The sequence below is a fragment of the Pogona vitticeps genome, unplaced genomic scaffold (assembly GCF_051106095.1).
Source record: "Pogona vitticeps strain Pit_001003342236 unplaced genomic scaffold, PviZW2.1 scaffold_22, whole genome shotgun sequence".
Classification (NCBI taxonomy): domain Eukaryota; kingdom Metazoa; phylum Chordata; class Lepidosauria; order Squamata; family Agamidae; genus Pogona; species Pogona vitticeps.
Window position 1 is genome coordinate 52,775 of NW_027589974.1, and position 14,277 is coordinate 67,051.

General features: G+C 44.7%; 1 protein-coding gene across 1 annotated transcript; it reads left to right on the forward strand.

Annotated features, from left to right (window-relative positions):
• Positions 1 to 822: 822 nt before the first annotated feature.
• LOC144585271 (uncharacterized) lies at positions 823 to 9,196 on the forward strand (the record flags this gene model as incomplete). The annotated part of the gene is made up of 2 exons (XM_078382864.1): positions 823 to 1,538; positions 8,064 to 9,196. Coding segments are annotated over 2 exons (1,644 nt in total), but the record flags the coding sequence as incomplete, so codon positions are not given.
• Positions 9,197 to 14,277: the final 5,081 nt, after the last annotated feature.

Genomic DNA, 14,277 nt, shown 5'->3' on the forward strand with positions numbered 1-14,277 from the left:
ATAGGGAACATCGCAAAGCGTTCGCAAAAAGTTAATTGCTATGCGATTTCATCATTAAACGGGGCACCCGTTAAGCAAGGCACCACAGTACTGTACTGTGGAGGAAATTTGCAAGTAAACCATGGAACTTTTCCTGTAAAACCTCAATTCTAATCAAATCCTATCCTTGTATTTCTGAGTAAGATAGTTGGATAGCTCTGTGGTTTAAATATTTGGTTGCAGAACCAGAGGATGCCTGCTGTGTCTCCCATGGGTAAGGTCAGGCTGTGTGGCCCTTTGAAAATTGCAGGGTCCAAGAAGCAGGGTATGGGGAATGACTTTTGAGTATTCTCTACCTAGAAGCCCCCCCCCCCCAAAAAAAGGGCTGCCATCAGTCAGAATTGACTTGATGGTCCATGATTAATATTATTTCAGATAGTGGTTAATATTAATCAACTACAATATATTTTCCCATCCCTGTCCTTTTGGAAGTATCAGTTCAGCCAAGGTGAGTCCATGCTGTTTGCACAATACGGCTAATTTTTCAAATGTTGCCTGTGAAGCCTTCAGGAGACATATGCCTTTCAAAGGAGTCAAAGACAGAGCAAGCTCTTTCATTTGACCTCCAGTTAGTTTCTGCTCTCTGCTACATTCTCAAGATATCTTCTTTTTTCTCTATCAGGTAACAAACTCGATGGCCAGAATTATACAGAGCCACTTCTTCTGCCCCTGAAAAGAGTCAAGTGTGAAGCCGGGAAGAAAAGCTTGGAAAAACCCATGAGCTAAAGGAGGAACGGATTAAATGCCAGAAGTGTGGAGACAGCTTCAGACCAGTGCCACTAGTTCAGATTAAAGAATCACCCTGGGGACAAATCATACAAAAACATGGAATGTGAAAACAGTTTCAGCAGGAGAAGAAATCTGCATTCACATCAAACTCACACAGGGAAGAAACTGTACAAATGCATGGAATGTGGAAAGAGCTTTTGTGAGAATGGTCAGCTTAGGAGACATCAAAGGACCCACACTGGGGAGAAACCACATAAATGTATGGAATGTGGAAAGAGCTTTAGTGGCAGTGGTCAGCTTAAGGTACATCAAAGGACCCACTCTGGGGAGAAACCACATAAATGCATGGAATGTGGAAAGAGCTTTAGTGGCAGTGGTCAGCTTAAGGTACATCAAAGGACCCACTCTGGGGAGAAACCACATAAATGCATGGAATGTGGAAAGAGCTTTAGTGGCAGTGGTCAGCTTAAGGTACATCAAAGGACCCACACTGGGGAGAAACCACATAAATGCATGGAATGTGGAAAGAGCTTTAGTCTCATTTATGCCCTTATATTACATCAAAGGACCCACACTGGGGAGAAACCACATAAATGCATGGAATGTGGAAAGAGCTTTAGTCGGAATGGTGACCTTAGGTCACATCAAAGGACACACACTGGGGAGAAACCACATAAATGCATAGAATGTGGAAAGAGCTTTAGTCGGAATGGTCATCTTAGGTTACATCAAAGGACCCACACTAGGAACCTTCAGGATCTGTCCTTCCGGTGAGCACTCAGGGTTGATTTCCTTTAGAATGGATAGGTTTGTTCTTGCAGTCCACAAGACTCTCAAGAGCCTTCTCCAGCACCACAGTTCAAAAGCAACAATTCTTCGCCTGTCATCTTTATGGTCCAGCTCTCACTTCCCTACATCAGTACAGGAAAAACTATAGCTTCGACTACTTGGACTTTTGTCGGCAAGGTGATGTCTCTGCTTTTTATGATGCTGTCTAGGTTTATAATTGCTTTCTTCCCAAGTAGCAGGTGTCTTAATTTTGTGGCTGCTGTCGCCATCTTCAGCAATCATGGAGCCCGATAAAGAACAATTTGTCATTGCCTCCATATCTTCCCCTTCTGTTTGACAGGAAGTGATGGGACCAGTGGCCATGATCTTATTTTTTTGACCGTTTTTTGTGCTCTCCTCTTTCACCGTCATTAGGAGGTTCTTTAATTCCTCCTCACTTTCTGCCATCAGAGTGGTATCATCTGCATATCAGAGGCTGTTGATAGTTCTTCCAGCAGTCTTAATTCCGGTTTGGGATTCCTCCAGTCCAGCCTTTTGCATAATGTATTCTGCATATAAGCTAGGGGGCAATAGACAGCCTTGTTGTTCTTTCCCAATATTGAACCAATCAACTGTTGCTTCCTGTCCCACATATAGATTTCTCAGGAGATACATGAGGTGGTCAGGCACTCCCCTTTCTTTAAGAACCTGCCATAGTTTCCTGTGGTTTTACACAGGCAAAGCAAAGCGTGTTGCTTATATACTGCCCCATAGTGCTTCAAACGCTCTTTGGGTGGTTTACAAGTTATTTATGCAGGCTACACATTCCCCTCCCCCCCTGCAAGCTGGGTACTCATTTTATCGACCTCGGAAGGATAGAAGGCTGAGTCAACCTTGAGCTGGCTACCTCGGATTGAACCCCAGGTCAAAGGCTTTTTCACAGTCAATGAAGCAGAAGGAGATGTTTTCCTTTTGTTGTAAAGCTTGGGGGAAGCTGAAAGGTAGATAAATATATGTAGATATAAATTCCAGAAAGGTTAATGAAAAATAATATTAGATGCTTTGGCTCTTATGGTTTATATATAGAGCTTAAAATGAGTGAATCACTATATTGATTATATAGACAAGATTAACTTATAATGTCTTTTTACCTGCAAAAGTGGGGATCTTACAGAACTGTATTGAGCTGGCCTAGTGCTTCTGTGGGGAGGTGTGTATGGCTAAGGTACCTTTATGATGAAATTAGATTTGCTTATGATGAGTTCTGGTTAGAGGTGTACGCAGGTGAAAGAATATATAGAGACTTTATAGATACTTTAAAATCCAGTAAAAAGAATGAAAGAAATGAATTCCTAGATTCACAAGGCTATAAATAATTAAAAATCCCTGGTTTATACATGGAACAAAGAAATATAATAAAAATGGGGAAGTTACTTGCTGAATGTCTTAAATGGCTAATAAGTATAGGCAATGCTTAATTACATATTCTGATCACAATTGTGAAGGTATTGATGATGAGTTACAAATATGAAGATACTAAGTAACTTATGAACTATAATTGGTCTATGCAACTGAAATGGCTTGAATATAAGATCAATATAGGTGTAAGTTTATATATTAGACCATTTATGTTAATCTTTAGTGTTTATGTAGTCAGAATTATATAATAAATGGATATGGCTTAAAGATGCTTGGTAGGGCAATATGGTTTATGTAGTCAGGTTTATATGTTAGATGGATATATTCTCCCCGCATACATGTTTTGTGTTTGTTTTGTATGTTTGTGTTTAATAAAAAGAAAAAAGTGATTGGCCCTCCGGATGAGGAGGGAGGCAAAGGGGAAGTAAAGGGGGACTTGGAGATTGCAGAGAAATTAAATGAGTTCTTTGAATTTGTCTTCACAACAGAAGACTTTGAGCAGGTTCTGCTGCCCAAACAACTCTTGCTGACTAATGAATCAGATTAAAGTAGGAGATTTTTTAAACCTAAGCAATAAATTAAAAATCAATAAGTCACCGGGCCCAGATGGCATCCATCCAACGGTTATTAAGGAACTGAGAAATGAAGTTGCTGAATTCTTAACTAAGATATACAACTTGTCATTTAAAACAGTCCATTCATTATATTTTACTTGTGAGTAGACTCTGCTATTTTTGTTCAGGGTAAAGGTAATTGACAATTTTTGTCCAGTCGTGTCCGACTCTAGGGGGCGGCGCTCATCCCGCTCTTCAAGCCATAGAGCCAGCGTTTGTCCGAAGACAATCTTTCCGTGGTCACATGGCCAGTGTGATTTAGACACGGAACGCTGTTTACCTTCCCACCGAGGTGGTCCCTATTTATCTACTCGCATTTGCACGCTTTCGAGCCGCTAGGTTGGCGGGAGCTGGGACAAGCGACGGGCGCTCATTCCGTCGCGTGGATTCGATCTTACGACTGCTGGTCTTCTGACCCTGCAGCACACAAAGGCTTCTGCGGTTTAGCCCACAGCGCCACCACGTCACTCTTTGTTCACATATTTCTACCAATGGGGAATATCTACACCCATGGGCAGCCCCCTCCCCCGCCCCCCTTCTCAGGATGGAAAGGATGGGAAGAGATGAGGAGCCGCGGGGGGGGCGAGGCAGGGGGTCTCTCTTTTCTCCCTCTAACCCCCATTCCTCTTAAAGACTGTTTATTAAGCGATCTCCCGAGGATGATGATGACGAGCAGGACGCGAAAGGCTGAGGGGGGAAGAACGGAAAGAGGAAGAAGGTAGAGCTACGAAAGTGGGAGAGGGAGGGGGGAGAGAGAGCAGTGGGGGTTGGGGGGTCCCTAGAAAGAGGTTCCCACTCGCTCCCCCTAAACTCCTCGGCTCCTTCTGTGGGGGGTGGGAGAATCTTCAGTGGGGCGTGTGTGTGTGTGTGTGTGTGTGTGTGTGTGGTGGGGGGGGGAAAGAGGCAGCAAGTCAGGGAGGGGCTGAGATCCAGATACTCCGAGCCCCCCCCTCTGTGTGTGTGTGTGTGTGTTTTCTCAGGGAATCCTCTCAGGCTTGCCTCCCCCCCCCCCAAGTCAGAAGTTGTGTGTCATCATCACACGGGGGGTGCCGGACCACCACATTCCAGACAGCCTCTTTCCAGTTTTTCATGCCTCTGTGAAATAGTACGGGGAATTAATGGAAGCCTGAAACTGCAACTCCCAGAAGCCTTCACCGCCGCCTCTGCTGGCCAGGATTTCTGGGAGTTGAAGTCCAGGAACATCCGGAGGCCCAAGGTTGGGGGGACCCCCTGCTGTAGACCCTCTGGACGGCTGCCTTGGCTGTGGCCACCCTTCAGCCTCCCTTTGCTCTGTCAGGCTTGGCCTCCTTTCTCCTGATGGCAAGGCGAGCATGAAATTGTGCAGCAGTTTTGGGCTATATCCCGGCTTTTGGAATCGTGGGCATAGAAGCACACAGTCCCCCACCCATTCATAAACTCGAGGGTGTTTTTTAAAAGAATTGAATCCTCCAGGTTGTGAAAAACACAAAGGGAAAGTTTTTGGTTTCATCCAATCAAGAAGCCTTCAGAATGATTTCGTTTTTTTCTTTTCTCCCAAGGATAGGGTGAGACTCACCTGATTTTCTGCCAACTTTTCTGTGAACGAAAAGGCAAGAATCAAGCTCCGAAGCCTCCCAAAAACTTGAATAGCAGGTGAGATCTCTTTCATTCTTTGAATCCAAATGTGGCACTTTTTTAAAAAATATATATTAAATGATAACACTATGATTACCAGGATGCGAGACATTGTAAAGCTTACATCAGTATTTCAGAGAGTTTTAGCCCAGTCGCAGGAAGCATCAGGAGCATTTGGAGGCCGCCTTCTACCAGACCTTCCGTGGTGCCTGGTGAGGGCAAGAGAGGCCACCGAGACGGGCGTGACAGTGCAAAGGAGACTGAGTTGGTGTGAAATCCCCATATCCTGAGATTCACTTTGAGTCTCTTCTGTCAACTTCATTCTCTCGCCCAGTTCTGGAGAACTCTGGTTTGTGAAAGCAGAGACACACTGTCAGTTCTATGGCTGAGTGGAGGTTTCAACCCGGGTTGTGTGAGTCCCAGGTTTACTGTCTACCGCAGTGCCTCTCTGAACATGTGCAGAGTGTTTTTCTTTTGGGTCCCAGTCCTCCTGGGCTCAACCCTGTGGTCACCAAGAGCAGATGCTGTCGGTGAGATTCCAGCCCTGGACAGCCTGGCATGGGGCCTCCCCTGAATTTCTCCTTTCCTCTTTTGGGATCCAAGAGGATGAGTTGAATAAGTCACTCCTGTCAGGACCAGCCTCCCTCTATGGAGCGCTACTCCTTCGGCCAGAGAGCCTCCAGGTATCTATGTACCCCGTTTCAGCTGAGCTGAATCCCTTTAACCATCAGCTAGGGCGTAGCACAAATCCTTTCCAGTAAGCCTGGCATTAAAGGTTCTCTTCTGCACTTGCTTGTAGCTAGCAAGTACAGACACCTTGGCTTTGTAGTCCCTTAAGACTCACTAAAGCTCAGAGGATTAGGACTCTGTCTGATAGCAATATCATGGCCTTGCTACCCCTGGAAGCAGGCTCAGCACACTTGCTGTTCAAGAGACCAGTCCTGTAGATTTTTTAAATTTCTTTTTTATTGAAAAAATAAAGTTTCATAGAAAATTGAGTTCGTTGCATAAGCATGGCATAGATTACATTTCCAAGGAATATTGCAGTAAAAATGAATAACAAGTTCCAGCTAAGTAAAAATGGCTAGGATTTCTAAAAAGCTTTCTTCAGGGTAGGCAAAGGGTGAGAGCCCCCATTCTTCTCTCTGTCCTTCCTACATTCTCAAACCTTCATCCTAACACAAGGGGAGAAAAGCCTCTCTTAAGATTGAGCAGGAAGTTGGACTTGATGGCCTTCTAGGCCCCCTCCATTTTTCTATAATTTTATGGTTCATTTTATATTTTACCCAAGTGTGATTCTCAGGGAAACAAGAGTCTGAGTGTCTAAAGAAACTGCCTTAGCCACAGAGCGATGTGGGCTATTTTTGCTCTTCGGGTGGCCTACCTGGTCAGGATGGTGTGCAAGGCTTAAAGTACACAGTCAACAGTATTTTGTCCCCAAATAAGGGGATAATTGGGAATCTAGGGTTAGAAGCTTGCCCATATTTGTCCATTTCCACAACTTCTAGGTTTCACTCAGCCTAGGGTTCAAAGTTTGGTGAACCTGGGAACTCAAGTTGGCCCCTTCCCCTAGTGGAATAGCACCTTTAATATGGTGGGAGTGGTTTATCTGACATGAGTGGTGGAATCATTTTAGCACTTAATCTTGATGTGTTTTAGTTTTTTGTGAAATTTTTAGAACTTGCCACAGTTTTCATCTGAAGAGGCACATGGAAGAGGCTGTAATTGCATTTTGGGAGGGTGCTGCTCTTAAGGTTTATGAGCACAGAGGAAACTTTCTCCATGTTATTTTGCTTAGCCAGACAAGGCAGAAAAGATGGCTAGGAATGAAGAGGACATTCCTGACATCCCGCATCATGCAACTGCCAGTCCCCCAGCTGTGATGTCGCATGATAGAATCATTTGACTTTGAAGGGGGCTATCAGTCTATCCCCATCCCGTGCTCAGTGCTATCATATCCAAAAAGGAGAGAGGGGCCTAAGTTAATTCCAACCTGCCAACAAAATTCATAGCCTCTTTACACACGCTAGGTCAGCAGGGCCACTCACAATTTGTCATGAACTATCAGGGTCCTTCTTCTCTGTTGGTGGTCCAGTCTGGAAAGTGGCTCTGCCCTTTCCTGCCTCCTCCAGCAGCTGACCACTCCACTGAGGAAGTGACACAAGGATTCTCCCCACTGAGTTAATGATTGGTTGACTGCATGAAGAGGCAAGGAAGGGCCAGCTGAGCTCCATTGTGGATAGGTGCCCTACTGGAGAAGAAGTACCCCAGCAGTGCACAGTGAGACATTAATTTCCCAGCTGGCCTGTGGGGTGTGCAAGAGTTTATGTGGTGCACCTCTAAGTCTCCGCATATGAATTTTGTCAGTGGGATCCAAGTTGATTCAGGCCAGTCTTTAGGAAAGAGTTCTATTATGTCTCTCCCCTGAGGCTTCTTTTCTCAAAGCTAAATCTGCCCAATTCTTTCAGTCTTTCTCTGTTGGTTTTCAGTTTTCAATATGTTTGCAGAGTGTCTGCTTTGTAATCTCCTCCAGAATTTTCCCTAACATGATTGTCAAGGTGTCAGATCTGCAGTTCCCTGGCTCCCCTATTTAAACATAGGGCTCCTCTTTCATCTCTCTGTCTTCCTCCAACAGGTGAATAAAAAGACAAATGCAATTCTGTGGAGCCAATCGTTCTTTCAGTGGAAAAGAAAAATGTGAAGGACCAAAAAAATTGACATCTTTTAAAGGTGAAAAAGGGAGAAGGGAAGCCAGAAAACAACAGGGAAAAAGAAATGTCCAGCTTCTACTGTTATTGATGTTGATGCACTTCTGATGATCTGAAAAAATCAACAGGGAAAAGGAAGGAAAAAAGTTTCCCTGGGCAGATAAACATTCAGGGGTGCCTCAGATGACAATAGATTTGATAAAGTCCACCCAGAGGAAAACCGAAGTCAATGCATTGAACAAGGAAAGAGCATCACAATGCACACATATTGTATTTCATCTGAAACATCCCTGAGAGGTGAGAGACCTTACAAATGCCTACAGTGTGGAAAGAGCTTCAGTCAGACCAGTAGTCTCTTTTCTCATCAAAGGACTCACACTGGGGAGAAACCATATAAATGCATAGAATGTGGAAAGAGTTTCAGTCAGAGCAGTACCCTGAGGTCACATCAAAGAATTCACACGGGGGAGAAACCTTATAAATGTATGGAATGTGGGAAGAACTTCACTCACAGCAATAACCTCACTTCCCATCAAAGAACTCACACAGGGGAGAAACCATATAAATGCATGGAATGTGGGAAGTGTTTCAGTCAGAGAACTCACCTGAGTTCACATCAAAGAACTCATACTGGGGAGAAACCATATAAATGCATTCAATATGGAAGGAGCTTCAGTCACAGCACTCACCTGAGTTTCCATCAAAGAACTCACACTGGGGAGAAGCCATATAAATGCATGGAATGTGGAAAGAGCTTCAGTCAGAGTGGTGACCTGAATTCACATCACAGAACTCACACTGGGGAGAAACTATATAAATGCATGGAATGTGGGAAGTGTTTCAGTCAGAGCGGTGACCTGAGTTCTCATCAAAGAACTCACACTGGGGAGAAACCACATAAATGCTTGGAATGTGGGAAGTGCTTCAGTCAGAACAGTCACCTGACTTCACATCAAAGAACTCACATGGGGGAAAAACCATATAAATGCATTCAATGTGGGAAGTGCTTCAGTCAGAGTAATCAGCTGAGTTCACTTCAGAGAACTCACACTGGGGGGAAACCATATAAATGTGTGGAATATGGGAAAGGTCATTTTTAAAATTAGCCATATTAATCAAGAAAAGTCTTTATCCTAGAATGCAACGTTTTCTGAGTAAAAAGATAAGAAATTGCTGTATTTTTCGCTCCATAAGACACACCTGACCATAAGACGCACCTAATTGAAAGGCTGTACTTTGTCCACTCTGATCTAAAATCTGGTTGTGTGAAGAAAATGAAAAAAGAATAGGCCAAAGCCACAAGAGATAGATCTGGACCAGTAATGAGAAGGTTAGCAGAAAACACTTAACAATTCAACTTTTTAACTGTAGGTGGCCCTGAGGCTACTTTGTGTTGTAGCTCTTTCGGCAGTTTTAGGGTGTGTCAGGTTGTGTCGCAGTTAAGAGGCTTGGAAAAGCCTCCTGCTTCGGAGTGAGCCTGTGTGCGTGTGTCTGTAGGGAAGTAAGCTGATATTTTCTCCTTTGAAAAAGTTTTCTGAGTGGGTTTTGGTGGCTCTGTGTGTGTGTCTGCAGGTTTGTTTCTGTGCTCTGCTTTCAAGCGAGCATGTGTGTGTGTGTGTGTGTGTGTGTGTGTGTGTGTCTGTATTTTTGGATTTGGCTCTAGTGTTTGTTTTTTTGAGTTTTCTTAAAGCCTCAGCAATGAAGCACCTTCTTACTGGGCTTGCTGTGCTCTTTTTTGGGTTATTTTTTTCTCTGGGCAGCTAGGGGGGAAGCCATGGCTACAGACCGGAGTGAGGAAGCTCCAGAGGAGCAAGAGGAGGCGGGCGGGCAGGCAGGCAGGCAGGCGAACACTTCCCGGGCAGGTCTCTGGCCCCGGCCCCGTTCACTTCGGCCAGCCTTTGAGGTTCCCTTTCTCTCCCTGGTTTTGTTTTGTTTTTTGCAGCCCCAGCGCGTTCCTATGGGCTTGCAGTGTTTTATTTTGGGGGGGAGTAAGGCCCCACTGTAGTCGCTCCATAAGATGCACACACTCCCCCCCCACTTTTTTTGGGGGGGGGAAGTGTGTCTTTTGGAGTGAAAAATACGGTATTTCAAGAGTCAGCAAATTAATGACAGAAATTAACCATGATGTTGAAAAAAACAATTTAACTGGAATTTTATGTTGCTGCAATTGGAGAAGATGGGAGCAGATTCTGCAAACTATTAAAGCAACATATACTAAACATTAGGCCAAAATCTAAGTCAACAGCCAAATAACTGAAGATATCCCCATTAAACAAGTCACGAGACAGGGTTGCCCCTTTCTCTGTTACTGCTTATTCTAACATTATAGATTTTGAATAGACTAATAAGAGAAAATAGAAGAATTAGAGGCCTTAGAATCAATACCAAATTGAAACCACAGGAGTTCCAACTATGACCAAAGGTAGTCCGTCCTCTCCCCAGTCACAACACATCCAGTGGGCTGGGCCCCTTGAGTAGCCCTGGTGGAGTATTTGTCCCCTGGACAGAGAGCTCACATGTGTCAACTAAAGGAAGAAGAATTTCAGGATGTATTTTCATTGACTTCTGGGAGGACTCTGCTGACTGAGCATGTCATCAACATTGACTCAGGTGTAGTAATGAGGGCTCCAGGGAGAAGCTGGCCAATACAGCTATTGCAGGGAATTGAAGGGGAGGTGGACAGTATTCTCCCTCTCAGCGTCATAGAGCCATCCCATTGCTCATGGAGGTGTAAACCTGTCTGAGTGCCCAAACCAGATGGGCTCAATTTTGTATCAACCTGCGACATCTTAATGCCTGAGTGGATGCGACATTAGACATTTTAGGGCAGTGGTCTCCAACCTTGGGCCTCCAGATGTTATTGGACTACAGCTCCCAGAAGCCTTCACTACCACCTCTGCTGGCCAGGATTTCTGGGAGTTGAAGTTCAAGAACATCTGGAGGCCCAAGGTTGGGGACCACTGTTTTAGGGGAAGCACTCTTCCTCATATCTTTGGACTTCATCAAGGATTACTGGCAGATACCCCTGCAGAAAGAAGATAGAGAAAAAAACAGTCTTCCCAACCACCAAGGAGCTCTATCGATTCAACTACATGCCTTTTGACCTCTTTGACATGTCTACATTATTCCAAAAACTGAGAGACCAGGCTCTCGCCCTCCAGTCCATTACTAACACCAGACACTGATTTAGAACCTAAACAGTTTCCTTTGATTTAGATGGAAAGGAGAAATAGAGTTGGATGCCATCCACATCCAACTGCCCAGAGTAGACCTTTGGTCTAGATGGGTGGTATATAAATCCACTAAAATAAAGAAACCAGCATAAAGGACAAAACAGGTGCTGAGGGATACCACAGGCTGGTGGCCAGGGTGGCAAACAGGAATCCCTAGCACCATCCTCTGAGTTCTTCCTTTCAGGAAGAACCAGAGCCACTGTAAAACAGCACCCCCCCAATTCCCATTCCAGAGAGACTACCCAGAAAGAGATCATGGTCAATAGTATTAAAAGCCCCTCAGAGGTCCAGCATAACCTACATGGACACAGATCCCTTAGCTAGTTTCCAGTATAAGTCATCCACTAAGGTGGCCTCCAACCCATAACCAGGCTGGTATCAGATTGATACCCATAACCAGGCCGGTATCTAGATAACCCGTCTCATCCAGGAACCCCTGGACCTTAAAAGCCACAACCTGCTGTGAGTCAATTGTCATATCTGTTTGCTTTATTATTAAGTGCTTAGAGTAGTGCTCTTTTACTAGATAGGTGGGACAGAAATGCAATAAATACAGTCTTTGTCCCTTAGCCAGAAGGGATGAGAGTAAGCTTGCCTTTGCATGGACTGAAATGAAGAAAAAGCTCCCATGACATGTTAGTGTGGAAAGGGTAAGGAGGACAATGTTGTTCAACCTGCTGTGGGCGTCCACAGATGGTTTCTGGGGAGAGGAGGATCTCTGGATTTGCTCTTGTTCCATCAGGGCTGTGGAGGCGGTGGGGGGTCAAGGCATGCCTTTCTTTCTATGACTGGCTGGGGCCAATCTGTGACCAGAAGACTCGACCTATGGCAGAGGCTTCCATTGACTTCCTCGTTGCACATTGATCCTAGCCTCAGCAGGACCTCCCTTTCTAGTCTTCCAAATAACCCCAGTTCTGGGACTGGGCCGTTTCTTTTTCCTTGTGGGTGAGCCGTTTGCTTGCTGGGAACTGAACCCGGGGTAGTGCTTTCCACACTGACCCCTTCAGGGAAGTCTTTCCTCTTAGCCTTTCTGTCCTGCAGACTTTGGACCATATGAATAGATTCCACATTCAGTTCCTGCCATCCCCAACTTTTGTCATGACCAGGTTGCTTATCATGATTTAAATTTGCTGCTTGAAGATACAAACATGTTTTAATTAATTGAATTAACTAAATTAGTTAATTAAAAAAGCAAAAAGATCTTTTAAAAGGCACTGAATTGGGGTCACAGAAGGGAAGACTAACTGGTGCTGAAAAACAATCCTCCCCTACTGTGAACACAAGAAAGCTACGGAGTCATGAGCCAACTCTTTCCTTACCAAGAGCTAGGAGACCATCTTTCTTTCTCTTAGTAGGAAGAAGGGAGGTAGAAATTCACCTTGTGCACCTTTTCTGAGTATGCAGGAGCATCAGTAGATATTCAGTACCTGTTGGACTTGCAACCATCCTGTTGGTAAGACTAAAGATCCTTGACTAGGGAAGAAGGGTAGCAAATCCAGGACATCATATCCATGTTCCGTAGGTGCAGGAGCTGAGTCGGCAGACATTGATCTGGAGAGGCAAATCCCTGCCTTTAAAAAGAGCCTTTACACATCCTGTCCTTATTCTGGCGGAAAGGCATTACAGCCAGTCATTCTGTGGTTGCTCCTGTTCCATCTGTATGACCAAAACCCTGTCACTTAGAGTAGTTCGAGTAGCTGAATCAGTGGGGATTATGCTAAAGTAGTTTATAGTTAAGGGAGACCCATTCAAATGTGTGGAGCTTAAGGGTGCATTGATTTACCGAATCCTCATTGATTCAATGGTCTGAATTCTATGGCAGTTTTCTACAGTAAGTGACAGGATTTTGTCTCTTTAACTGAAGTTTGTACCTTTCCACCATTGGTGACCATTAAAATGAGAATCGGTGGGAATTGTATTGACTGCTTATATGTAGGGGGTGGGAAGCTTTGATGCATTGGCAGCGAATACCTTATTCGTGAGCGGCAAGTGGAGACTGCCTCTCATGTATTCAAAAATCCCTTGACTTTAAGCCACAGGAGATGTTGGTTGGAGTCATGGGCAATTTGCAGCCAAAGTTCTTTTAGCCTAAGTTTTAAGGATTTTAGGAAAATGTAAGCTAATCTCTGGCAGAGGATTGAACGCAAACGAGTCAGCTGTGGTTCAACACATTTTATTGAGAAAACAAAGTGTACTGACGCAGACAGCTGGGAAACCTGAGGAGAGATGCCAAAAATACATTGGTCAGATACGTATATATATATATCCTTTATACAAATAGGAAGTCAAAATACCCCAAAAACTGTGATTGGGCCCAGCTGGTAACAAGTTGGGATCCTAGACCCAACTGATCCCTGGGCTGTGATCCAGTGACCTATTGGTTCTTAAGAAGGGAACGGAGAGTGATGGGACTCATACTCTTTGTCCTTCTGATTTCCAGAACTCGGGGTGGGGGGGGAGCAGATGTGTATTCCTTATCTGTGTAGCGATGTGATTCTTCCTGAGTTCTGAGGACTTATTGTATTGTAAATCTGGTTCACTAGCCTCTTCTCGCCTCCCAGAAACATTCTGTAAGATTCCAGTTTGGAAGGGATTGTCACTCTCGAATTGGCCTTCTCAGCCACACTAGATGCTGTTCTAAGACCTTTATTCAGACCATATTACCATAGTCTCTCGAGACTGAAGGATGCCTACTGGAGGTCACCTAGGCCATATCACGTTTCTGGGAGTTGAGGTCAATTCAAGCTCGTTCCATATGGTGTCAGGGGATTTTACCCCTGTGCTGTGGGTTAAACAACATAAGCCTCTGTGCTGCAAGGTCAGAAGACCAGCAGTCATAAGATCGAATCCACGCAACGGAGTGAGCTCCTGTCGCTTGTCCCAGCTCCTGCCAACCTAGCAGTTCAAAAGCATGTAAAAATGGCAGTAGATAAATAGGTTCCGTGTCTAAATCACACTGGCCATGTGACCACGGAAAGATTGTCTTTGGACAAAACGCTGGCTCTATGGCTTGAAGAGCGGGATGAGCGCCGCCCCCTACAGTCGGACACGACTGGAAAAAATTGTCAAGGGGAACCTTTACCTTTACCTAAATAGGTTCCACCTCGGTGGGAAGGTCACGGCGTTCCGTGTCTAGTCATGCTGGCCACGTGA